Genomic DNA, 25,858 nt, shown 5'->3' on the forward strand with positions numbered 1-25,858 from the left:
ACAATTCTTTCCTGTCAACTGGGATTGACTCTGACTTCTCCTAAGATATTGCATGCTCATCATGTGAGGGAAAAACAAGAGAAGCCAAAATGTGTTTATGCATTTAAAAATGCAAAAGCTGTGTGCTATCCCGACCTCATAACCACTAGTCAAACCCCTAGACTGCCTGTGGTCCATGCAACCATCCCAAGGGGCAGCAATCAATTGCCTATGGATGTACCTGCAACCCAGAGACTGAGGGGAACAAGACAATACGATAATGTAAGAGCATAAAAAGTACCAACTGCTTTCACTTCTGAGAGCCAAAAGGGAACATGGGGAAGACTCAAGTGAAAGGATTTGTCTTTGGGCACTTGGTATGACAATGAGCAGCAGAGAATCCCACAGTAAACCCTCCTCTGCTGCAATTCATTTCTGCTTACACCACATCGCCCATCGTGAGAAAGGCATTGTATGGCACAGCTTCAGATGTTTACATGCAAGTTGTTAGGGAAGCCTACAAAGAATGACAGCTTCAGTTCTCATGGTGAGATTGAGGTTTACTTTTTTTACCTTTAAAACTTTTCTTATCCAAACCAGTCAGAAAAAGTAACAATTCTCATTCATATTTGATCTGCTTCTTTAGCAGTCACACACCAGCAGCAAGACAAATTGACACAATGGCTGTGGGGAAGCATGGAAACCCTTCTCCCATCACCTGAGGCACTTCTGATTATAAAAAGGCTGCAGAGGCGACACAGAAGTAACACCTTGTTGCCTGTCTTGGTGCAAAGCAAGGAAAATAAAATAGTCAAAAAAGGACTACAAGGGGTAAGGGAAAAAAAAACCCAAACAAAGCACAATCTCCCTTCTATTCGGTAAATGAGAAATACATAAAAGATTAGAGAAAGATGACAGTAGCTTAATGCTGACTACTGTGTATTCATTACATAAGGCCAACAGTGCTACATATGTCTTTAAAGATTTTCATTTTGAAAGGATGCAGAATTAAAACAATATATTTATTTCTACTTTACAGGGTTCACCTGACAGCTTCTGCCGGTAGAAAACCTCAAGTGCCATGAAGAGAAGTCCAAAACCAGACTTTTTATGTATTTGCCATTCAAACATCTTCGTAGGTATTTAGTAATTCCTATTTACTATATAACAACCACATTTTAATTGGTGAACCTTGATAAATGTTTACTGAGGAAAACAGCTCAATGACAGCAACTTGAGCACAAGGATAATACAGTGTTACCAAAATGATTTAACACATCTGGGCTGCTTCATTGTTGTTTAGGAGCTCTAAATTGGCTGCTTCCCTTTTTGCTTCCCAGTTCACAGGCAGGAGAGCCTGATGAGGCCTCATTACACCAGGTAGAAGGACCCATGCCCAAAACACCCCCAAAATTTTTGGGAAAACAAAGCCAAACCTTCAATCAGCATCAAGGGCTGTACATTCCTCCATACACTATGCCCTTAACAACGCTTGAGGATTTATAAACACTCTCCCTCAAAACAGCCTGGCTGCTTCTTCCCTTGCTGTCAAACTGATTCCTTTCACACATCACAGTCTGTGTCAATGGAGGCAATACAAGGGTCTTTGTTGGTGCTGCAGCCCTCCTAGAGACATGGAGAGGGAGAATGGCTTTAAAAGCATCTTTGTTTAGGTGCTGGAGAAGAGAAAAAACCTGACACATGAAGAGTAGGATACATCCAAGCTTCTTCATTTGTGCTATATTTTTAAGCCTTCTCACAACAAATTTGGGAAAATGCCTTGAAGGAACAATGATGACATTTGAAAGTGAAGGCTTTGATTTGGGGAAGAGGGGAAAGAGCTGTTCAGTGTCTCTGTGAATGCAAAGTGAGTCACTGCACTGTTATCCACTGTGGATTCATTCACTCTGCAGTGAAACTGTGTGTCTATTTGGCCTGGAAGGCTGAACTTTTCAGTGTTCCCAGGAGCAGGAGCTGTCAATAATGAATTCACAGCTGCAGGTGAAACATGCCTTAGAAATTCAATTAACCAGAACACATGTTGAGGAAATGGCTTTCCTAAGTCATGTCGAGGGAGATCACAGGAAAAACTGTATTTGGCATGTGGCTGCTCAGTAAGCTGGGGCCAAACAGTCCAGGGAAGAGGAGGGAAGAGCAGCAGAGTTTCTGCTAGTCTAGAACCATTCACTGCCAGGGTCATTGCAGGGCAGGAGCCTTCCCACAGCTCCTGTTTCATCAAGAACTAAAGAGGGGGACAACCTTCCACCAACAGACCCCCAAGCAGCCTCTCTTGTACAGGACATCCAGCACACAGGTCATATACCCAGGGGTGCCACCTCACTGTTTCCCCCTCTTGTCCCTCCAGGCTTCAGCCCTGGAGGGCTCTATTATCAAAGAGATGTTCATCATTGAGACCAAACAGAGGTAAGCAAATGTGACAATGACAAGACTGAAAAAAAGCAGAAATCAAAGTAATGTATTTTTCACTAGAGCTTACAGAGCCATTATCCAAAATGCCTGTATTCCTGCCTGCCTAGGCACAGAAAACAATCAGGGGCCACAGCCTAAAGATCCCTTCTGCAAAGCAGGATCATTCAGCATATTCACAAAAAAGGTTCCTCTATCAGCTTCAAAATGGACTAAGCATATAATTAAAACCAGGGTCCTGGCTTGTGCAAAAGCTTTTTTTTTATTATCTTCAATTCCCTTTTTACTGTGTTCTTACTTTGCCACAGATGAAACAGAAGGAGCATGAGCAATGCTACTCCTGCACTGGCAACTGTAGGATTTTCATGGCCATTTGGACTCAGACTCATGTGCTCAACAGAAAGTGAGAAAAAGGTCTCATTCAGCACACAGCATCATATCTAATGCTGCCCTATCAAAATCCAGATTAAACCAGAGTTACATGAGATGACAGAAGAAGCATGGGGATGGGAAAAGAGATAAGACAATAATAAAGATGAGACATTCAGATAATGTGGAAGGTGATGCCCTGCACTGCTTTCTTTCTCTGCCAGGAGTAAAATCTGGTTAAGCAAATAAGGTAATGTGACCTCAGTGAACTTCCTGTTTTGAGGTGTGATGTGCAATGCCAAACCCACTTGGTAGCAAATAGTCTCTCAGCATGAAAGTATTTTCACAACTTCTCAGCAATGTCATTTTGACAGTTTCCTCTCATTTCCCACAAGATACTGCCTACAGCCATTTGCAGCTGATCCACACCCTTTTCCATGAAAAACAGACTGCACCCACACTCTTTCTTTTCATTACAGAGGTGGCAAAATACAATTTGAAACAATCTCTGAACAATCTCTCCTTGCTCAGCTGCCTTAGGACCATGGGATCCTACATCCCATAGGGCCTAGCAATAACATCAGGGCTGAAGGATGAGCACAAAAATCCCCAAAATGTACCAGGGGACCAAGTGCCTTTGAGCTCACAGGAGGCCAAGTCCCAAGGCAGGCAGAGTCAGCGTGCAGGTCCCTTGGCACAGCCGAAACTGGGCTTCAAAGGGCACAGGAAAAGGAGCTGCATTTGCTGAACAACACATGTACAATGTTGCTCTTCCTCTCCCACTGCTTTACCTGCTTTCTGCCTCCATCCCACATGACAAATCAGAGGGGTGGCATTGGGTCAGCAAAAACAGATGGAGTACAACAAGGAAACTTGCAATATCAAGTCATGCTTTCCCGTGGGTCTACAGTGAGATTTTACTAACTTACAGAGGAGAATCTGTGCTGTTCACAGTCACAAAACCCAGGTGACCTCAGAATCCACTGCACTGCTGGCTGTCCATATTCAGTGAGGATTTGGGGCCTCCACCCACCACTCAGAGTCCTAACACTCTGCACTTGATCTTCTCACCATATCATTTCCCCTTTCTTTTCAACAAGCCTTAGAGGAAAACAAAAATTATGGGCACAAAGGCGGGTTTGAACCATAAAACCTGCTGTAGCCTCACTGAGAAAACAACAGAAAAATCACAGGAAGTGTCACATTTTGACCATTCAAACAGGTATCTTACACCCAGGTCAACCTCAAAATGCACCTTCCAAACACACACAGTCATCCCTGCTTCTGGCAGTCACTGCTGTTTGATGACCTGTTCTCCCATAGCCAAACTTACCCTGTTCCAACAGACATCACAAAAATTGCACTCACCTCTATGGGCTCAGAAGGGGTTTCGAATTTGGATAGTTCTACTTTGGCTTTTGCCTTCAAATCTGACAGATCTTCATCAGTCTCTTCCTTAGGCTCAGAGAGGGTTTCCAACTTGGATAGTTCAGCTTTAACTTTTGCCTTCAAATCTGAGACATCGTCATTGGGTCCTTCATGGTATTCCTCCAGGAGAGGTTTGAGCTCCAGGGATTCAAATGGTGCCTGATCTTGGCCATCCATGGGTCTGACATAGGCAGTTGGTTTCTGCTGCATTGCACTGGCTTTTGATGTCAAAGAAGGGGGAAAAGTCTGAGAGGAAGGCTGAGTGGTGCTGGTCAAGGTAACGGCTGGGCTGTCCCGACTTTCCTTCTCCTGTGATCCCGTCACCAAGTCCTGTAATGATTTGGTTTGACTGTAGGTTGACCCATGACTTTTGCTGCTGTTCTGTGACCTGGAATTGATATGCTGGCTGGAATGTAGAGGTGACAGGGGTGCCACGGGAGAAGACAACAAACATGGCAGGAAGGGGGAAAGCGCCAGAGGGGAGGCCTGCAGGCCGTGAGCTCGACCTTCCCCGCTGCCAGGCTTGCCATGGTGGCTGTGGGGAAAACCTGCCTGCGTGTCCCGGCCACCCCGGCTGTGCTCCGGGCCGTGGCTGCGAGTGCTGGCTGAGCTGCGGCTCTTGCTGTGCAAACCCAAAGCTGGCTCTGTCCCTGGCTGTGCCTTTTGGTAGTGGCTGGAGTGGCTTGGAGGACGAGGGGGTACAACCATGGGTCCCACGGGTGGACGGCGGGTCAGGTGCTGGAATGAAGATGGCAATGTACGGATGGCCTTCTCAGGCGGCCCGGGGGGAAACTGAGGGGCAACGCTCTTTGGAATCCCTATAAGGTTTTGACAAGATTTGTTGCTCATGAACTCCTTGACCTCCTCATAATTGCCCAGCATGTTCTGAATTCGGCTTGACAACTCATCTCCTTTATTAGTCTGCAACAGAAGAACAAAGAGGTGGACATTTCAAAAGCCCCCCAAGAGATCCAGCTCAGGAAGAGACATTCTTCAGGATCTTAACTTAATCACCACACATCACCATGAGTCAGGTTAGGTAAGCTCATCTTGATCCTGCAAATCTCTGCAAAGCAGATGGGACTGCTTGAGCCACTATCAAGCCAAGCTTGGTGCACCTGCAGCCTCCAGGAGTGTTAACATCAGATTCATTTGTTACACCCACAGCTGCAGACAGACAGGCAGCCAAGCTACTCCTGAGCACCTTCCCTCAAACTACAGGAGGCCAGCCCAAAGTCCATACTGGTTCTGCACAACCCAGCTGAGATTCAAGTACCTACTCTGAGGAATTGAAATTACGCAGATGGGAAGATGCTATGTTTGTATTTATTATGCTCAAGTCTATGCAGAGCCACAGCTTTTCTCTTTCACCCCAGCCCTCTCTCCTCCTCTCTTCCCCTCCCAGCCCCCATTACCTTGTAGGGTTCTGCAAAGAGGGGAGTTTTCTCAGAGAACTGTTTTTTGTCTTCCAGAACCTCCTGACTCCGTCTCTCTTTCTCTCGAATCCGCAGCAAGTTTCTGTCCTCATTGCACAAGCTTTAGGAAGGAGAGAAAGGAAGCATGATTAACATGGTCCACCAGTGTTATCAACAAGTATCTACTCTGTGCAGAAACCCTGGTTTCAGACAATGGCATACATTCAAAATGAAAGCAACTTTGAAATCTATGGGATGGTTACAGCTGACAAATCAGTTACATCAAGAATTTCCTGCACAACACAGTAATGTGGCACACAAGGTACATGCATCCTTCTCAGTGATTTCTTCTCCTGATACCATCCTTCAGGAACAGTGGGAAGGAAAAAGCTATCCATCCATTTCATTGTGAAACAAATTGAGGAGCAGTCAGTGGGGGTGACAAGCACACCAGCTGGCAAATCCATTTGCAACAATAACTGTGAAAAACTAACATTCTTGTTGTTCAGACTTCCACCCCAACTCTTTACCCAGGAGTAAAAGAGAATCCATTATTTTGAAGGTGTTGCCACTTTCAAAGAACAAACTTTGCCTACTTGACAAAAAACAAGACAACATTACTTGGCAATAAACAAGCTTGAAAGCTGCTCACCAGGAAACCCAAGCAGCTGCATTTAAAGCAATTACACAAAAATATTTAGAAAGGTCTCAGAAACTCAGAAAACACCAGGTCAAATCCCCCTGTTCCTCCTCAACCACATCTGCATGGACTCAACTCCAGCAGCCCCACACCAAAGCACCAATAAACCTGTGTCACATGCACAGCAGAAAGACTTCACAGAAAGCCAGATCCTTTAAACTACACCTTGCCTGTGAAATTCTACTGCAAAACAAGGGAATCTCTTACTCTAATCTTTATAGACATTGGGGAAGGAAAAGCATGCAGCTATCTCTCTCCTGCCCTATTTCTACCCTACTGCACAGTCTACTGTATACATACAATTCCTATATTCTTCTTCATACTCGCAAATTCTCAAGTGCCCACTTTGCAAGCCTTGTCGACCCCACCAGTGACATCTTCCCAAATCCTACACCAATAACCACCCTCTGAAAGTTTAATCATCCCTAGAGGAGAGGCAGAGGACTGGCTTTGCTGTAGCAGTTAACCAAAAGGTCTGACTGCTGCAGAGGGGGTTTCCTGATTCAGTGGGAGCTCTGGAAAATGATGCTGACAGATGGCAAATTTCTATATACGGAACTGCAGTAAGGATGTACTTGTACCACTAAGGCAGAAAAACATATTCAGGGGTTAGACTGTGCACGTTTAGCATAGTTTCCAACTTTGCTAGTGTCAAACTGTTTCCAAATATAGCAAAACAGAAGTGTTCAGTAGTAGCTATGTACCCTACTCCTACAAACAATTTTAAACGTTCATAAAAGAAAAAAGAAGAAAGCAGGAATCACTGGCCACTGCTTCAGTAAATACATACAATCCCTCTGTAATAAACCTTACAATAGAACCATTTCCCCTGTACATCTGATGTAATTTTGCATGTCAGCAATTTCCTATCTGTAAGCAGTTAGTTGGGCAGTTGCACTGTGTGTGCCAGAAAAGCTTTGTCCAGTCAGGTGTGGGAAAAACCAACTGCAAAACACAAAACTTAGGAAAAATTATAAGGCAAACTAGAAGCAATATTGGCTAGATTTACTATCTAAAATGGTATGCTTGCAAATTATTTTTTTTAAGTGAATGTGTTTCACAAAAAGGCAGGTCACATATTATGACCCTGAAAATTGCTTTTTACTAAAATACTGTGCTTACATCCATGTGGATTACGGATGTCCTTCTATTTCTAGGCTGGCAAGCACCCAAACTCTAGTAATCAAGTTGTTTTGCTCAGAGGTTCTGATTACATTCAAACAAAAGGAAAACCCTAAACCACTTGAGTCTCTCACAACAATAATATTTATGATGAGAAGCAGCTATGTTTCCTATATGTACCCTGACACTGAATGTAAAGCAACTTATGTGCTGCTTACTGCAAAGACAGCAGCTGTAATACCTCTAAAGGCCTTTTCTTCTCCTGAACCTTCCTTGACCCCAAGCTCTCTTCCCAGCAATAAATTCTTTCTAAAGAGTGCGGAGGGGGGGGTAGAGGGGAAGGGCAGGGACACTGCCTATCTGCCATGGTGCCAGTTCCTGAAGGTTTAAGAGGAGACAAAGGTGCCTGCTCAGGACCCTCCCAGCAGACAGGGGTGCTCACACAGGTACAGGAGCACCGGGCACTGCTCAGCCTTCAATACCCTCACGGGGTACTGTGCTGGCCATGCACAGCCACTGCCCTTGCAGCCAGGCCAGGGGTCACTCCCCTCCCCTTTGCTGCTCGGCATCACCACCCACCCTCTGCCTCCCTGTCTGAATCGGGTCAATGTAATTTTCATTCTGAGTTTTCCTCCAGCTTCATTGAACAGAAGGAGCTACAGTTTCAAAAGCAGAAGGATAAGGGGAAAAACACTATGTAGCTACTCATTTAATAATTCAGTTGACAGCAGCAGCCTGCCCTTCTCTAAGCTGCAGACAAGACCTTAAACTGCCTGAAGACAAGAGCTAAAACCCCTTCCCATTCTATTTTATCATATAGGTGTCACGAAAACCTTTTGAAAAGCTGGGCTATGCTGTAAGCCACAGGGCAGCTCCCTAAGGTCAAGTGTCAGGAAGCCAGGCAGAAAGCCTCTGAGAACCACGGTCAGCTCAGGCCCTGCGTGGCCCTGTGCCAAGAGGAGAGGAGGTCTCCATGTCCTGCCAGGCGCCAGCAAGGAAACCCACACGGAGACGCCGTCTGCCAGGCTCCGGGAAGGCGCCCCTCGTGCACCAACTGCCCCAGCCCTGCTACTGCGGGGAGAACCCCAACTCCTGCTCTTCAGGAACCTCTTCCGACTCACAGCTTTGACACTCAGATTCTCCTAGAATGAGAACTCAAGAAAAAACTCAAAACCACCCCCAAGCTCTTCCTTACTGGCTTGTAGAAATGCTTTGGGAAATTGAACCTCGAGGCTTGGCACCACCACACCAAGCACAAGGGAGCCTGGGAGTTAGGGGATACATGCACAGATCACCCCCAAAAAAAACCCAAATAGTGCTTTGATACAGACTGAAACAGTAGAATTCTGCTAGGCTCAAAGAAGCCCAAGGTGAAGGCTCCCATAATAAGGGATTTGGTTCAGGAAGTTCAGCAAGGCACACGCCCTGATCCGCAGCATCATCCAGGCTTGGGTCTGTAACAGAAGCCATAAAATGCCGACGTGCTCTGAAGCTGCTCTCAGTGACATGCCAGCCCTTACTACATAGGTTCAAATGCTGATATGTGACAATCCAGACCATGACAACATTTTCAAAAAATAGACTGGTGCAGGAAGAAATTCTGCCTCTTATGTCCCCTGTGTTCTCCAAGTGAAAATGAAATTAAAATAAAGATCTGCTTTAATTGTAGTAAGATCTAGTACTGGCTCCCAAAAGGACTTATCCAGGAGCAAGGAAGGAATGTGGAAAAAGGCTAAAAAGCAAACACACAGAGAACACTTCCCTCTCAACATGCAGAACCCTCTTCCTCTGAAACACAACATTTCATTTTAGTACAACTGCAGGAAAATACAAATTTATTTAAGCTGTTTTGTCATTAACATTGACTCTTCTTTAATGTGAGAAAATGCTAATCATGATTGAGAGACGTATTTTTGCTTAAGGTAAGACACATCATCCCTGAAAACAATTAAACGGAGATTAAAATGCCTTGCTGCAGCACCCCGGCTCAGTTCCTATCAAAATCTCCACAGAAAAATTACCACAATTTATAGAGCCAAGATCACATCTGCAAAGATTAAATATGCAGTTTCTTTCATCAGCCTGAAAAGAAACGTGGATAAAGTCATGGCACAGAAAACTCCTGAGCATCACAGCTGTGCTCAGCTCTCACACTGGTATCACCTACACAGCCTGACAGTGAGTGCAACACAAGCAGATGGAAGGACAACACTACAGCTAATACCAAACAGCATCAAAAACTCCCTGTCCCAACCTTTGCTTCCTTTCCTTTATGGAGACATCGACAAGCTGTGACTTGCTGAATCTTTTTAAGTTCTGTTTCACATCAAACACTATTTCTCAGAAAATACGGTTTGAACACACACAAGTGGTAAGAGAAAAACATAGGGTAGAAGTACAACAGATGGTACAGTTAGTCAATTATTTTCTGCATCATCATCATCAATCAGCTTTGGTACATGCATCCCAAAAACACATATCTTCACACTGAAGTGATATGAATTGGAATTAGCTTTTCAAGATTTTGCTTCCTCTAGCTCCTTCAACTCATCACATCTATCCAGCCCTGTTTACTGACAGGGGTATCAGACCCACTGAGCAAGAGATCAAGGCCTCACAGCCCACCTGTTTATCTACAATGACCGTAAGAAACCTCCCATCAAATATTTTTGGACAAAAAATGTGTTCCAAGAAAATGCAGCACTGCTGCAACCTTTCCTTCAAAGCATATGGAATAATGATCCTGAATACACCTCTTTTTATGTTTTAAACACATAACGCTCTAGGTTACACAAAAAAAAAAAAAAATGAAGCAGAGAAGGCTGGGATGTTGTAACAGGCAGAAGGGAACTGCCACTTTGCTTAAGTAGAAGCTAAGTTGGCCTTTGCCAGAAAAAAAAAAAAGTTCTACTTTTGTAACATTAATCATCTTCTCACTCAGCCTCTCCTATGGTAATCTTTGGGTTCAAATTCTGACTTATTTGTTTCCTCCCACTGTTGCCAAGTTTAAAATTATATTCATTACTCAGCCATTAAAAGGCTTTTGCTTCCTTTCAGCATCAATAGGCCTTTGATCATCAAGCAGTTCCCAGGAGTAAGCCTGATCTTTTCCTAAGAACTGAGCCCCTGCAGCGCCCAGCGACTTTTGCAGGAACTGGGAACTCTCAGATGTTCTTCAAACATGACAGATCCTTCATAGACTCAACTTAAACCCCAGTGCAAATGGCTATGCACTTAAAAACACACCCCAAGATTTCTCAGCCTCTGGTCCAGGAACCACTGAAGTCTCAAAAGAGGAAAAAGCAGATTTGTTAAAAGATGCAAATATCTGACAGTAACAACCTTTTTTGTGCCTACTCAAGAAAGGCAAACAAGTGAAAAGTTTATGACTTGGACTTTCCCTCACACCCTGAAATTCTTAAAATCTATTATTTAGTCATAAACTGCCACGTACAACAGCAACTTAGGAAATCTGAAAAAATGTGACAATTATAGAGCACATAACTATGGTGCCACAGCCGAAGACCTGAGCAAACCAAGAGGCAGCATCTGCACTTGTGTTGCTGCAGAAATGAAGTCTCTAAAGTAACCCAGGCTTTCAGCCTCTCCCCATGTAGGTGACGTTAATAGAACAGTCAGAAAAGGTGTTAATTATAAGTTAGACGGGGAACACGAAAGCTGTCATTCTCCATTTAAATGCAAATATATTAGAAGGGCTTTTAAGAAGGTGTGATTGTGTGAAGTGTAATTACAAGGAAAGCAGACAAGGAGTTGATGAATTTAAGGCTTTGTTTGTTCTGGATGTGGCAGGCAAAGCAGGAAATGTGAAAAATTTAAATCACCGGGTATGTGTAATGAAAAATCCTGACCACTTCTCCTGTGCAAGGCGTTCTGTACGCGGCAGGCTCAGGCACACATCCCAGGATTTCCTGCAGCCACGTGAGCGCTCTGACTGCCATGCAGCCCCGAAGGCATGCGTGTCTTTGTGGCTAGGTGAGTAAAGATCCGCAACTCCGGTGCTATTTCAGGGATCAGGTGTGCAAGAGAGAATCCAAGCTGCTGGCGCTTTGGCTGCAGCTGAAGGAGCAGCTCTAGAAGCGCAGCCTCGGATGGGATCCGAGTCCAGGGCGAGTTCCCCAGATTTTAAGAGCCCTCTCACAGCTGCACACCAGGCAGCCTTGATTGAGGTGACCCAACCGTGACAAGACTGAATTTCCAAGTGAGCAGCATTTGCAGGCAAGAGGAGCCCATCCAGGTCTCTTGTCACCTCATCAGCAAGGATCAAAAAGTTACCTTTGTCAGGATACAGATATAACAGCTGCCGCAATGGGTTTATTTTGCAGAGGTGACAGTGAAAATTAAGTTTTTCTAAACTTCACTGTCTGTAGCAAAATGGGAAGCATCAGTTTGCCTCTAACTCATCTACAGTGCTCTGTTGCACAGCTGAGCAAACATTTTCACACAGCCCCAAGTGCCTCCTCCCGCAGAGGAGCCAGGGCCAATCTGGTCAGGCTCAGCTGGTACACCCAGATCCCTCTGACAGCCTGCTACATCCTGCCTTTGTCTGAGAATCCGCTTCCACGGAGAATCGGCATTCCCTGCCGAGCAGATCCTGCTCCAACCGAGAGAGGACTTTGACTCACCCACGATTTTCTCAGAAGTGACCTTTTCCCATTTTTATGGATTTAAAAGCCAGCTGCAGTCACGGAGTCTCTCATCCACAAAATGCAACCTGGCATTATTCCCGACTTGCCAGAGGGCAAGCGCAGGATGCTGGCACAGCAGGGTCACCAGCCCTGTGTCCCAGCCGCTGTTGCACAACTGTTCCAGGCACCTTCCCTGCCTCTGCAGCACCTGGAGTTTGCTGCGAGCTGGAGTTCTCCCTTAATGAAAACGGAGGTAAAGCACTTGGCAAGTGCCGTGAACTGAGCGTGTAGACTTGAACTCACACGTGGCCATGTCAGAGCAGCACGGGGGCAATTTGGATTAAGGCAGTGTTCAGGTAGTAGGCAGGCAGCAAGAAAAATTAAGTTGAATAGACCCATTAGAGACTCAGCTTCTGCTGAGACACGTTCTGCTCTCCACCAGGATCAACAGCACCTGGAACACCTCTCACTACTTGGCAATGGACTGCCCTGCAGCATTACTCCCTCCCAAAGTGCTTCTTCCTCTTGATTACCTACATGTCACTTACAATAAAAAACATCATGCATTTCTCCTGATTGTTTAAGTCAGCCTGAGAGATGTAAACAAATTTAACTCATTGTCTTACAAACTCCAGCTCAGGAAAATTACGTGACTGAAGTAAAATCGGTAGAAGAATGCCAAATCTCAAGTTTTGTTAAGCCTGGCCAGATCCTCCAGCACTCTGCACTTCAGCGCCCGGTTTCAGTTGTTATCTCTAAGCCAAATCTTTCTGGCAGGGCTCTTTCAATCAGCTGCCTGAGCACAGGAGCAGGGTAACCAGCACATGGTGAGCAGCAATCCTTTCAGAGCATGTATGTACACGTGTGCACAACTGCCCAGCACGGGGAGAAGGTGTTCCCCAGTGGAAACAGCAGCAGGATGGTGATATTTTATTAACTCACCCACCAGTAGCAAAATATCAGTGTCTCTAACGCTGACAAGGCACACTTGAATAGTCAGAAGTGGTTATCAGCTGCTGCCCGAGCAGTCTGAAGGCTTTCTTCAGTGAAGTGGTGCATGAAATCTCCCACTGTACCCATCTGCCTCTGAATTCCTCATCTCAATGGCAGAAATCCAGCACCTGGGATGAACTGCCGGAGGCTTGCCTGGGAAAATGCATAGGGTACAACCTACATTCTACCTTACATAAAACCTATCCTACCTGTTAATTTGCTTTTGCCTTGAAATACCTTTTTTGCTGTTCTTGTTGTTCAATAAAATCAATAGATTTAAAGGCAGCAAGAGAACTGTGTTTGCAGTAGTAATGCACAGAAAGCAGAATACAAAAATGAAATTAGGTTTCTATTTCTTTAAATGCTCTAAAACAATGTTCTTTACTGGCAAACCATGAGAAACTAGGTAAAAAGGCTGTTGCAAACTAGTACTATCTGAAAAGGAACCAAATAATTAAGGGATCAACAAAAAGCATTTTTACCGTTCATATTAATTTCCCAGACCTATTTAAATTCATTTTTTCACACAATTGCAACATTTTGGTTCACACATATTTCCACCCTAGTGGTTATAGGAAATTAAGCCATGCTTGCTGAGACCTACTGTTTCTTCCCACCCGATATCCAAATATTTTATTCCTCATGTAGCACAGAAATATTCAGTCAAGCAAAGACCAATGGTCCCCTCCAACCCAGTTACAGTTTCTCCAGTATCCTCATAAAAATGATAAAGCTTTGAAAGAACTCTCAGCTAAAAGGCCTTAAGATAAAAAGCAAGTTACAGCAATGTAAAAAAAAGAAAAATAACAATCCAGGCGATAGCAGTGGTTAAATTTCAGAAAATTAATGTTTAATTTTCTATGTCAAATAATTTTTCAAGTTAAGTCAAAGATTGAAATCTTACAATCTATTTTACTACCTTAGCTCTTTGAGAGGATACTGAAATGCTTACTGCATGTGCAGGAAGTCAAAAGCAGTAAATATTCTATTTTAGGACTACATTAAAATTATTCAAGTGGACATGCCTATTGTTCATTGATTTTATAGAATTTCCTAAATGCTACTAAAAAAATCCCAACATGACTGTTCTCCACCACAGTAAAAAAAGAATTTCAACAAGATACACAGTTTGTAGAAGAAAACCTGAAATGTTTAGTGAGCAGCTGCTTCATGGGTGTGCATTTTAAATCCCTTCTCACACAACACTTCTCCCCACATCCCTGCACATCTGGCCAAGTGAATATATCACTGGTTTTTCTCCAGGAGCCTGCTATCAGCTGACCTTGTCCATGCTCTGACAAGGCAGAGTGACTGATGGAATAGGAGCTGCATGTGGCCCACAGGCGCCACAACCTACACATACTGCCACATTCTCGCTTCACACACAGCTCAGCTTAGCTTGGCTCCCTTCAGCCATCCCCAAACCCCCGTTTCTTAAAGAGCTGACTTCATCCAGCTTCTTGTAAATGCTGTCAGACAGCTTGAAAGGGCTGGCAGTGAGACCTCTGCAGAGCCCAAGAGCCTTTCACCTCAGATTTCCTGCGCAGTCCAAAGGGTCCTCCTTTCTTCCCTCTGTGACCATCCCAGCCGAGAGACAACACAGGCTCCTGGAGCTGACAGCTCAATGCAGCTCAAAGCCCAGTGTGTAAAATGTAACATCAGCCTGAGAACTTGCTCCTTTCCCGACTGCAAACCTGAAGCTGTTCAAAGAATTAGCTCCACATCAAATGCTATCAGTGGTTTAATTTGCTGTGAGACATATCAAAAGCAAAACCTGCAAATATGAGCATTTGAAACTGTCTCAGAAATATGGATATGTGCAACTCTGCCTCCTGAATCTTTAATCCCCTGCAACCTATTAAACACAAGAGCAATGTCTTGTGAAACATTCTTACTGTAAATCCTTCCCAAACAACTGAGTAAATCAAATCTAACATGCTAAGAACATGATAGTACTGTAACTAAATTGAGATTAAGAAAAGTTTAAAAATATGAAAGAGATGAATTCTTTCATACTTTCATAGGAATTCGCAGCAAACACATCATGCATGAAAGAAAGGTTTCCTATCCTTTTGAGTTTTTCACTTACATAACAGCATGTACCAAGTAACAGGTTGGACAAGTCTTATCTGCATAGCAAGGACTACGTAGAAGCATAACGAGATTAGCAATGTTTGTTGAAAAGATCTGTTTATATGCTGAAAAGCCTATTTAAAAACCTTTCCTGCATTCTCTGCCAGATTCTAATTATTCCAGAAGTTTTTCTAATTTTTTTTCATCTATACACAGAAGGGCCTGCTAACTTTCCTATGGTTTGTATCTTTTTTTCCATTTTATTAAGAGGTGCACATGCTCTGTAGCTGACTACCTCTCTGTGCTGGAGTTTCAAACTGCAATCGAATCATCAGCCTGAACAAAGCAGCTCATTGTCATTCTGAAAGAACTTGGCAAGTGTTCAATCTAAGCAAGAGCAATAATCCAAGACAGGGTGCATTAAGCAGGTACTGATGCATGCCTAATGCACACTGCAAAGCACATACCCCTCCAAAATACACTCTGAATTATTTTATCTTTCCTTTTTCCTGCTTTTTAAGAACGTTTACATAAGCTGTTACTTTTAGCAACTACAAAAAGCTATCCCTTTAAAGAATAATAATAAACTGGATACAAATACTCTCCCACTTCAATTCTGTACAAAATTATTCAACATATTTCTGCTTTTCCAATTCAAAACAAAAAACCCAAACCAAACCAAACACAAGCCACATTGTCACCACATCACCTGCACCTCTGTTTAAAAAGCACCTATTTTCCCTTGGTGCTGGAAGCAGGCAAGTGCTCAGCTCCAGCATCATTAGCCACACTTGCATGCAGGCAGTGGGAACATCACCCTCTGGCTCACACCAAATCAACAGCCAGCTCCTGTTCCCACGGGACAGCAGCACGGCTCTGGCACTGCCGAGGCCACTGCAAACACTGGAAATCTCTGAGCTGCCTGCTGCAGGCCTGGTGCTGGGTCTGCATCTGTGTGCGCCTGGCAGAGCCCAGCGGGCACCGGGCGTGTCCCAGACGTGCCAGGAAATGCTTGAGCAGCACAGGGGCTTCTGCAGGCAGGTGAAGTCAGGCATCCTTGCCTAAGGCAGCACTGGGAATCCAGGAACTACCTGTACAAGGAACTACACCTTGGGAAAGGGGAGTGCTGCTGGGAACCAGCGAGGCCAATTCCAAAGCACTTACCTCGCCTCCCTGAGCAGCACCTGAGTGCTCCTGGAGAACGTGCTCCCTGCTAACCATGCCCTATTCTGGAAAGCACACAGCTGTACACCACATCCAGCCAGCTCAACACCCACCTAAGAGTTGTTTCACCTGCTGCTGCCTAACCTAGGTGAGACATCTGAAGGATGGACACAGCTTCTCTAAGGACTACTGTATCTTGAAAGGCATTATCATTGACATGATAATGTCAATGTGCCTCTGAGCACATCTCCTTGGCTGCCTAAAAATATGAGGTATTTTTTGTGAACCACATAACACAGCAACCCCATGATTTTTACAGGGAGGCAGAGGGACAATGTATTTTCTAGCTGAAGTAGCAAACTACTACATACCAGGAGTTATCTGCCAATAATTGGGCAATGTGCTGATTAATACTTTTTCTGGGTTGCCTAAGGACACTGCATGCATGAGTATCTTGCCACTATTAATTAATCACTCTTTGTGCTTTTATCCTGGTAGAATTTACATGTTGCACACAGTGAATACCCTGAATGAGGCAATTTCTACCTCCAAAAGCACTTACTATTGTCAGTTTATTTGCCCTGCTTAGCCCGATGCTCAGATTGGCAATAAATCATCATTCTTAGCAGCTGAAGCGTTTAGTGTCTTTCATTCAATATTCTTTCCTCCTTGCTGTTCCCCCTGGAAGTACAGTAATCATGTGCTGAAAAGTCATTTACATACAGCACTGCAATTAAGAGATTATTCCATTAGGCTTTGTATTTCTATCCAGTTTTATGTTTCCATGAAAAGCACTTTGTTAAACAATTGAGCAAACAACTTCATGCAACAGCAGGAGCCTCACAAGCTGATGCCTGTCAGGCAGAGTCTGGTGAAGCAGCCCAGGATGGGCAGGAGGGGCTCATGGATCCACAGAGACCCTCCTCTTAGGCAGGATCCCAAAACCAGGGAGAGGACAGGCAGCACAACTGCAGATGGGCCAGTGTGGCATCAGGAGTTGGGGGAGTGATTGCTGCCAAGAGATTGGGTGGAACTGGGGAAAGAGTTCCTGGCCAGACACCTGTGAGTGGGTGCATTCCTCTGTAAACACAGCATCATCTCTTGTACCTCTAAGAGCAGAGCAAAACTGTCAAGGAAGTTCTACTTCCATAAAAACTGACCACTTCTTCAAGGAGCAAAACCTGAGAGCCAAAGGAAGTCACATCTGCCCAGGCAATGACTGTGGCGATTTCACACCAAGCTTGAGACCAAGGCTGGAAAATCCCACCAAAATGCCTCAGAAATACACGTGAGGAGTTTCACCAGGCACATCCAGCATTCTGTTCACTCAGTGGTGACTGAGGGCACTTCCAGGGAATAAACCACCCTCTCTGATAAGGCCCTTCCAAGCCTCTGCCCTTACGACTATTTTCATGGCAGCAGCCAATGAGTTCCTGTCCTCAACACCATGGTGGCAACAGACTTGCAAGGAGAATGAATAAGCACTGCCTCTCCCTGGGGTTCCTCATCCCTGCCCTCCCACACATGATCCCAACAACAGCCACTCCCGGCCCTCAGGATGAAGCAGGAGGTCTGTGCTCTGCTCACCGAGGGACAGAGCAGATGCCCTACAGGAACCACTGCACCGACCTCCTGCAGAAGGTTTTCCATCCTTACATGCAGGCTGCTGGACTTTTCCTCACCCCCTGAGTGTCTGCCCAGAGCTACACTCAGTGCCAAGCACAGAAAGCCCCTTGAACAACCAGTGTCCCAGCAGCCAGCTTCCCGCAGCGTCGCAGGGATGCGCTGACTCAGGATTGCTTCATCTCTGTGCTCTCTCGCTGGCCCTGAAAGTCATTCATGAAACATCCACAAACACAATGAGTAACACCCCCAACAGCACCTGGCACCTTACATAACCCAGGTAACATCCAGCCAAGCCAGCTGTAGAAAGCTAGGTATTTTCAAGAAAATGCAAGTTGATCATAGTAATTTGGAACCATGGGATAACATTCTCCACACACACTTTTTAACACATTCAGTAACTTTTCCATCTTGCCCAATTTCTTGGTTACAACAGTGAGTAAACATGGGCTGAAAAAAGAGTAAAATTCTGCAAAGCAAAACTTGCCGCAAATATTTCTGGAAGCCACTTGAAAAAAGGGAGTAAGGAAAGAGTCTCACTGTTTACGCATTTTTCTGTTCTTCTTGAAACTTCCATTAATCCTCAGAACAGCTCTTAGAATCCTTCCCAACTAGCAAATTGTGCCTTAACTCCACATTTTTTCACTTAACAGCCCTGCTTAGAAATGTGGAGCTTGTAGTAATGCATACAACAGGGAAAGAACACAGGAAATTGTAAGGTTAATATCCCTCCCTTTTCTACATCTCTTTTTCTGTCACTCCTCAGTTTCAAGCTGTGAATCAGGAATCCATTTTGAGCACTTGCTTATACACATGCAAAACCCATTCTCTGTGTAAAAGCTCCAGGTCAAGAATTCTTTTTGAGCACAAGCTCAAGCAGAGCTCTTTACCAGGAACACCCTTTTGAAGTGGACTTGAAAACTTAAAAGCCAAAGGAAACTAGAAAATTAGATAGTAGCATAGATTCCTCTTTTCACTAAAGTACAACATTGCCTTATAATACACAGTTGAAGTTTCTCAAAAGATATGGAAGAGGTAGATCAGCTGGAACCCAGTGCACAAGCTGAAGGCTACAATTTGGCCCCAGATGAGGACAGCACAGAAAAACCCAGAGGAACCAATAAAATTTGGAGCAGCAGCTGTAACAACACCTTGTGTGTTCACCCTGCTGAGCCCTGGCACATCAATTCTCACCACTGCCTCAGCTTTCAGCACACCCTTGGCCAGCTGAACTCACACAAACCATTTCAATCCTCCTCTGGTTTCCTACTTTCCATTGAGACTCAGCTGTGTGTAAGCAAGATCCTAGATCTGTATCCAGTCAGTGCCTGAACCTCCCTTGCACTCCCATCTCGTTTGCACTCACCCACATGAAACAGAAGAGGAAGGGGTGAAAGAATAGTTCAAGGGCCTTCTAAGAAAACTGCATGGCTTAATTAAAGACCTTTTAAATGTATCTTATTAACCTCAGCAACTGCTACTGGTTGTTCAGACCTCCCCCTCTCTAGGGGAAAGAAAGAAATATTGAACAAATAAAACCAAACCATTATTCACTTGGCAGATTACTGTACACAAACAGCCTTTCAAGTTGTTACATTAAAGTAAACACAGCTTATATCAATATCATCTGTACTTTTCCGTCATTAGACTGAGAGGGAGGAGATGGCCTATTTTCAAGGAAGCAATTTTTACAAAAGGAAACCATTAACTTGATATTTAATCGATGAACAAAGGAACAGGGAAGGGAAGAAGAAATAGCCCAGAAGATGGGGATGGGACACAGAAGAGAGTTTTCTTCACAGTACCTTCTTTTACATGGCATTTCCATCAGACTTTTCCATGGGGACGGGGGGATATTTTCAAACAGGATTTTGATGTTTTCTCCTGCTATAGTTGAAAATAGGACCTTTTCTCCTATTTCTACCATCTTGACTGGCACAAATGACAGCCAAATCAGAAAGTTACAGGAATAAGCACTGTTAAGGGAGTTGAGTGGAAACAGTACTGAACACAGGACCCCTGGCTGAGACACGGTGAGCTCCATACCTGTCTCTTTATAACTAAGTACAGCACAGATACCAAAGTCAGTTCTAGCTAAGAACTGAAACCACTGTATTTGGCCAATGTTCAGCCTAAAGGACAGAATGTCAACTAAATGTTCATTAGATTTAAAAATTAACCCAGACTGCATCTGGGTTTATAAGCATTACAGGATGGGGGTTGTGTGTGTGTATGGTCATCGTCTTCTTTGATTTGGGGTGTTTTGGTAGGGTTTGTTTAATATGCACAGCTCCTCAGTTTTCACAATAAATTCTCTCACAAGTTGTTCAAATAGCAAAACAACATCAACACACACCAATACAGTTGCCAAACCAGATCCCAAGAAGGTTTTGGTTGCAATTACCAGATTGTGCAATAATTACAAACTGCTTTCATTTATTCAAGAAGTACAGAAGGAGCTTCTGGCTGTGAAACACAGTGCCACGCTACATCAGCTGTCTATATTGCAAGAGGAAGAAACAGCAATAGGTTCCCTTCACATAAATTCTGTCTGTCCCTCCAAACATGCAGGAAAAGGGATGTGTAATGAAACAAACCTATTTACTGCCAGTCAGTTCATCCAGTTTACTTAACTGACTTGGAAAGAAAACACCCTTTCCAAATCATTAAGAACCAGACCGATTCACATGTTTAAGTAATGGAAGAACCAGCTTGGGAGCCAAGTTTTAATGTTATCAATTTCTGCAGACTGGCAATTTCATCCATCTGTTTTACTCCACTGTGGTCCCACTTGCGCAGAGCTGCACTGTCAGTGCACCATGGCACCAAACAACAGCAATACTCATCAGTGACATGCTCAGGTAGGTACAGAAACTCCACCTGGGGGCTGGCTCACTTGGAACCAAAACCAAGGCTGAAGTCATCCCACCTGCCCACTAAGAGCTTGGAACTGGTTTGGAAGGAGGAGGGAACAACAGCAAATAGTTAAAGGCATCTTCAGAGGAAAATTCTAGACTGAAGCTGCTAATGTTTTTTCTTCTCCCATCCTTGGCTAAACTCTTAATTTTGATTACAAATAAATAGAGAGCTGCAAGGGAAAGCTTTGTGCCACTTAATTCACTAAATGACCAAGCCTTTTTTCATATGTAAAACACTGAGTTACTGAATTTTCCCAGCCAATTTAGGAAGTTATTTAGGTCTATTGTTCTCAATTCCTCATTGTACAAGTCAACTTCTGCAATGGCAGAAGTACCCCAGGTCTCCAAATAATAGTTCTCATTATTACAGTGTTTCTAAAAGCAGATTAGACCTTCTCAAAGAACAGCACATGATTTTACCTATTTTTCTCTCTCCCCAATATGGGTGGTTGCAGAGAATGTTCCTATGCTCTAGGACTAGTAGTTTTTTTACCCCTGTAGTGCATTACACAGAAGCAGGCATTCCCTCTATGGAGGGCCACAAACCCAGCTAAGCAAAGAGAGCCTATTATTAGTTTGCTGAAGCCAGTCCATGTAAAATGGATAAGGGTTTGCAAACAGATAAAGATCACCTACAGTGTTCCAAAACCTCAGCAAAGTGATCACATTCCCTTTAAATATTAAGACACTTGTTCATCTTGCTTCCAGAATGAAAGTTACAGAATGTCATGCATTAAATCAGAAACCCAAAAATCAAACCAATGACCAATTAAAAGCTAACTGCTGGATAAAGCTGAGCACTCTGCTGCAAGGGACCTGCAGAGTCTCAGCAAAGAAGGGAGACACAGTGGTACTAAAGAGCTCTTTGGCCAGCACTGCTTGCACCCACCATCTCACAGCCATCCTCCCAAAAGCCATATGCCAGAAAAAGCAGCCTCCTTCACCAGTATCATGGAGCTCACACTTGGGCCAACACAGTTATCTCACCTCTGCAGTGCACTTGCTGCCTTTCAGCTGTGCCAGCACTTTTCACAGTAAAGAAGGTCTGCAGTGACAGACAGACAGACACACATGGCAGCTTCCAGGTAGTGGCAATTCTAAGGGAGTCTGCTAAAAATCCAAGCAAAGCTCCCTGCTCTGCAGCAGAGAGGGACAGACCACAGGCTCTCTTTCTGTTAGCATGTGTTATTTTAGTAAAGCTAAGAAGAAAAAGGTCTCTAGACTGACAGCCTGTTCTCAGCAGAGCCACAGGTTTACTGACATCAGGAAAACAACTTTTCCTAGAACAGCTTGTTCTGCCGAGGGTTTTGGGGACAGGGAAAAGAGAAGAATGTCATCAAAGCACTTCTAAACTGCCAGAATATTCCCTGCCTTCAGATTAGGATGATTTTTCCAAAATAGCCTACAGGGGGAGAGGAGTATTGAGAAATAGCTGCATACCAGTTAGGAGAGAGAGTTTCTGAGCTGTGCTTGAAAAGATTAATTATGCCAGTAATGTCTTTCTAAGCAAAACCTTACAAACTGCAGAAGAACAAAAAACCCAAAAGCAATTTCTTATCACGTCTCCAATTCTCCAGAGATGTAAATATCCCTTTACTGCTCCACATTTTAATAATTCCTTTCCATTTCAGATGCAAGCAGACAGCTGTATTTCAAAATGCAGTGCTCACAGCTCAGCTCAGCTCAGAGGCACGTGCACTGGAGCTTCTCACACATCTCACATGCACACACCACCTGCTAAACACCGTGCCATGAAGGAGCTGATCATACACTGCTGAATACATCCCTTGCTGCTTACAGCTTATACGCTATTCTAGGAAGCAAAGATACACAGAATAAAAATACTACCATATGCTCAAGAGTTTCCTCTTTTGTTTCTTATTAAAATACTTCTTACTCAGGTTTTGGCTGAACTGGTGATATAGGTGTTTTTGTGGTTTGTTATTTTTTGATGAGTTTTTGAGGTTGGTTTTTGTTGCCTTTTTTTTATTTGCAAGTACAGAAATGAAACCCACAGTTCTTGCAGTTCTGAAAATGAGTTTTGCTGTTGTCTCTGAGGTTAACCATTAACAATTTGCTTGTTGAACTTTCTCTAAAAATTACAGCAGGGACATTATTTTCTCTTAACCTGATGGTAACATTGCAAAAACAACAGTAAAGGAAAACTTTAGGTTGCTAGTACAATAAACACTCAGAACAACTGAAAATGACAATTCTACAAACAATATCTAAGCCTAAACTAATCCAGAAGTCAAACATCTTCCAGAAGCATTTGTGATGAAGGTTGCCTAATCAAGTGTGCCTAGATACCTCAGCTTGACAATTCTGGAGCATTAACAGGAGCAGATCAACTTCTCAAATGCAGTTTTGTGCCCACACACCTGCTCTTCTTCCCCGTTTGCTACCTCCCTCTTCCTATACAAGAATAAGGCAGCAAAAAAAATGCACTTTTTAAAAAGCCATGCAGTTCATTAAGGTGATCAACAACTTCTGCACCTCAGCAGCAAAAGAGCTGAGCTGGGGGCTGGCTCTGCACACAGCAGCCACTCCAGCTGAGAGGGAAGATGGGCTACAAGAGTTCTACCTCTCACCGCTTCCCACAGCTGCTTGATTCTCTACTGATAGAGAATTTAACTTCACTTCCCTGAATTGTCTATGAATAGGCAACTGTGGAAAATCTTCTCCTAGCACACACAGCAGCTCTTGTCTGTTCCCCACAAACGCATTCTGCTGGAGAGGCAGCTCTATCTTAATCTACTATGGTAACACCTCATTTGGGAGTGATAATTGCCCCAGCCAGTCCCACACTCTTCCCTTTTTTATCATGGACACAGATGAACTGCAGCAGCCAAAACTGCAAAACATAAAATAGCCAGTACATTTTCCACTATAACATACCACAGGGGGAAAAAAAGCTCCAGGCTGTGTTCAAGACTGAACAGAAAAAGTACTTTCTCTTTTTTCTGAGGCTCATGCATCTCTACAGTAACTCTTTTGTCATGCCAGGTAAGCAAACTCTGCACCCCCAACCACCCAGCACCAAAGCCAGCCTCTAGGATGACACCTTGCACTCTTCCTCACTTCACTGCCCTCCACCTCATGGAAAACAATGCCATTGCAGCATTCCCACTTAACTTCAAGGAGACACCTTTTCTATTCTATTTTAAAGGCATTTAAAAGCTTCATGTATCATTCACTATGACTCCTCTCAGAAGAAAAGTGCTGAGGAGAATTTATGCACCTCATTAAAAGCTTGTTTCCTGCTCTTCATGCTGCATCTTGCAGTTGTACTAGCAAATGATTTTCTCATAAAAAGCTGTGAGAAGAGGCCTCTCTTTGTAACACAGATTCAGACATAGGAAAATTACATGACCTAAGGAAACATTCCCTTGTATACCAGCTCAAGTATGCCATGACAAATGTACTTCAAAATTTTCAATGGCCTATTGCAAATTGGAATACCTACTGCTAAAAAAACCAAACCAACCTGAAAAATCCACTTCCCTGTGAGCATCTCTGTCTTCTGTGTGGGAGTGTTTCAGCTGCAGGTCTGCCTCAGAGCAACTCCACACTCAAAAAGTCCAGGCAATAAGGAACTGCAAACTGAAAATCCCCAGCAGCCCACAAAACAGGCCATGGATCATCCAGACATCTGGTTCTGGAGAAAACAGGTCTGTATTTCTAGGCAGGGCTAGTAGCAAGCAAAACCAACAGGGTTTCATGGGATGTGGTAGCTTTCAATAGACAAGTGAACTCCAACAAGATATTGTTTCAGCCCTTCTTGACCTCCATCAGCTGACTGGAACCCAGCATCACCAATACTGGCAGTTGCCTGTATCAACAGGACCCATGAAACAAACAAGTTATGAAAAGTGTCTTTACGTCTGGCCTGGAAAGCTGTGAAATGACACGGAATGAACTAAAGCTGCATCATTCAATGTAGCTTCTCCTCAGGGAAAAGCCTTAGCTTTACTCTCTTCAGAATTTACTGTGTTTTAAATATAGATAAAGTCACATTTTATTTCATTTCTCCAAAGCATCACCTTTTCTCTACCAGAACAAGCAGTAGTACAGTCTCCTCTCAAGACTCTTGTGGGTTTAGCTGGTACAACTTGGCTTTAGGGGATGGAAACAGAGGTTTTCTCAGGCTGCTGTCCATCATTACCCTTCCCTGCAGGGCTGGCTCAGGAGAAAGAGCAGTATGAGCCCAGCAGGGATGACAGCACAACACTCAGATTTCATGTTGCTCTGACTGTGTACTGTATTCACCTATGTCCAAAGACTTGAAAATTGCATTGGTTCTGCACACCAGAAATTATGCTAACCATGACCACACTGAAAAGCAAGTTATAGATAAGACAATCCGAAATTCTTAGCATCCAAAACAACAAAGTATTTTGTTTATTCTCCAACTGTAAATAAGTGTAACTGACAGCGTCTACAGACAAATTTAAATTACCTCAAGCAGCCTGAGAAAAGCAGCCTGCATCTTTAAAAAAAAGAGGCAGATATTCATCTAAAGATCCTCAGCCTGCAATTGCTGCACCAGAGCAGGTATTTTAATGAAGAAAGAAGCAGAAATGATGGGCTCTGTCAGTCTGTCCCACACTCCTCCCAAGGGTCCTGCCATATTCCCAAAGCAGCTGAATGGCACATGATGAACATCACACCACCGTCGACAAGAAACTAAATTTGTCCTTATTCAGATCAGCTCTGCTTCTGCTCACAAGTTGCTGAATATACCACAAAAACCTGACACAAGCCCTGTTGCCTGGGGACACCACAGGCATCAGATCATCTGTGCACTCCAGAAGGGAGCACACAGAAAGCTACAGCTGCAAACCTACGGCTCAGCGAGCAACTTAAAAAACCCCCACAACCCCACATTATACACAAAAAAAAGCTAACTGGAGGATGGTTTCTCCAGCTAATAGCTCCAGATGTAAGCTACTTGCAGCAGCTAATGGGAGAAGCTGATCATTCTCAAACAGCTGAAACCAA

The 25,858-nt window shown here is 43.9% G+C and overlaps 1 protein-coding gene across 2 annotated transcripts in view; it reads right to left on the bottom strand.

Moving 5' to 3' along the window:
- AFF1 (ALF transcription elongation factor 1) overlaps positions 1–25,858 on the bottom strand; it is a 67,426-nt gene that overhangs the window by 38,641 nt on the left and 2,927 nt on the right. For both annotated transcript variants that reach the window (XM_077176992.1, XM_054633417.2), the window contains exons 2-3: positions 5,619–5,739; positions 4,144–5,124 (exon numbers count right to left, since the gene is read on the bottom strand). In XM_077176992.1, the coding sequence (XP_077033107.1) occupies positions 4,144–5,124; positions 5,619–5,739 (1,102 nt within the window). The remainder of the gene's footprint in view (positions 1–4,143; positions 5,125–5,618; positions 5,740–25,858) is intronic.

The sequence above is a fragment of the Agelaius phoeniceus genome, chromosome 4, assembly GCF_051311805.1.
Source record: "Agelaius phoeniceus isolate bAgePho1 chromosome 4, bAgePho1.hap1, whole genome shotgun sequence".
In the NCBI taxonomy this organism is placed as follows: Eukaryota; Metazoa; Chordata; class Aves; order Passeriformes; family Icteridae; genus Agelaius; species Agelaius phoeniceus.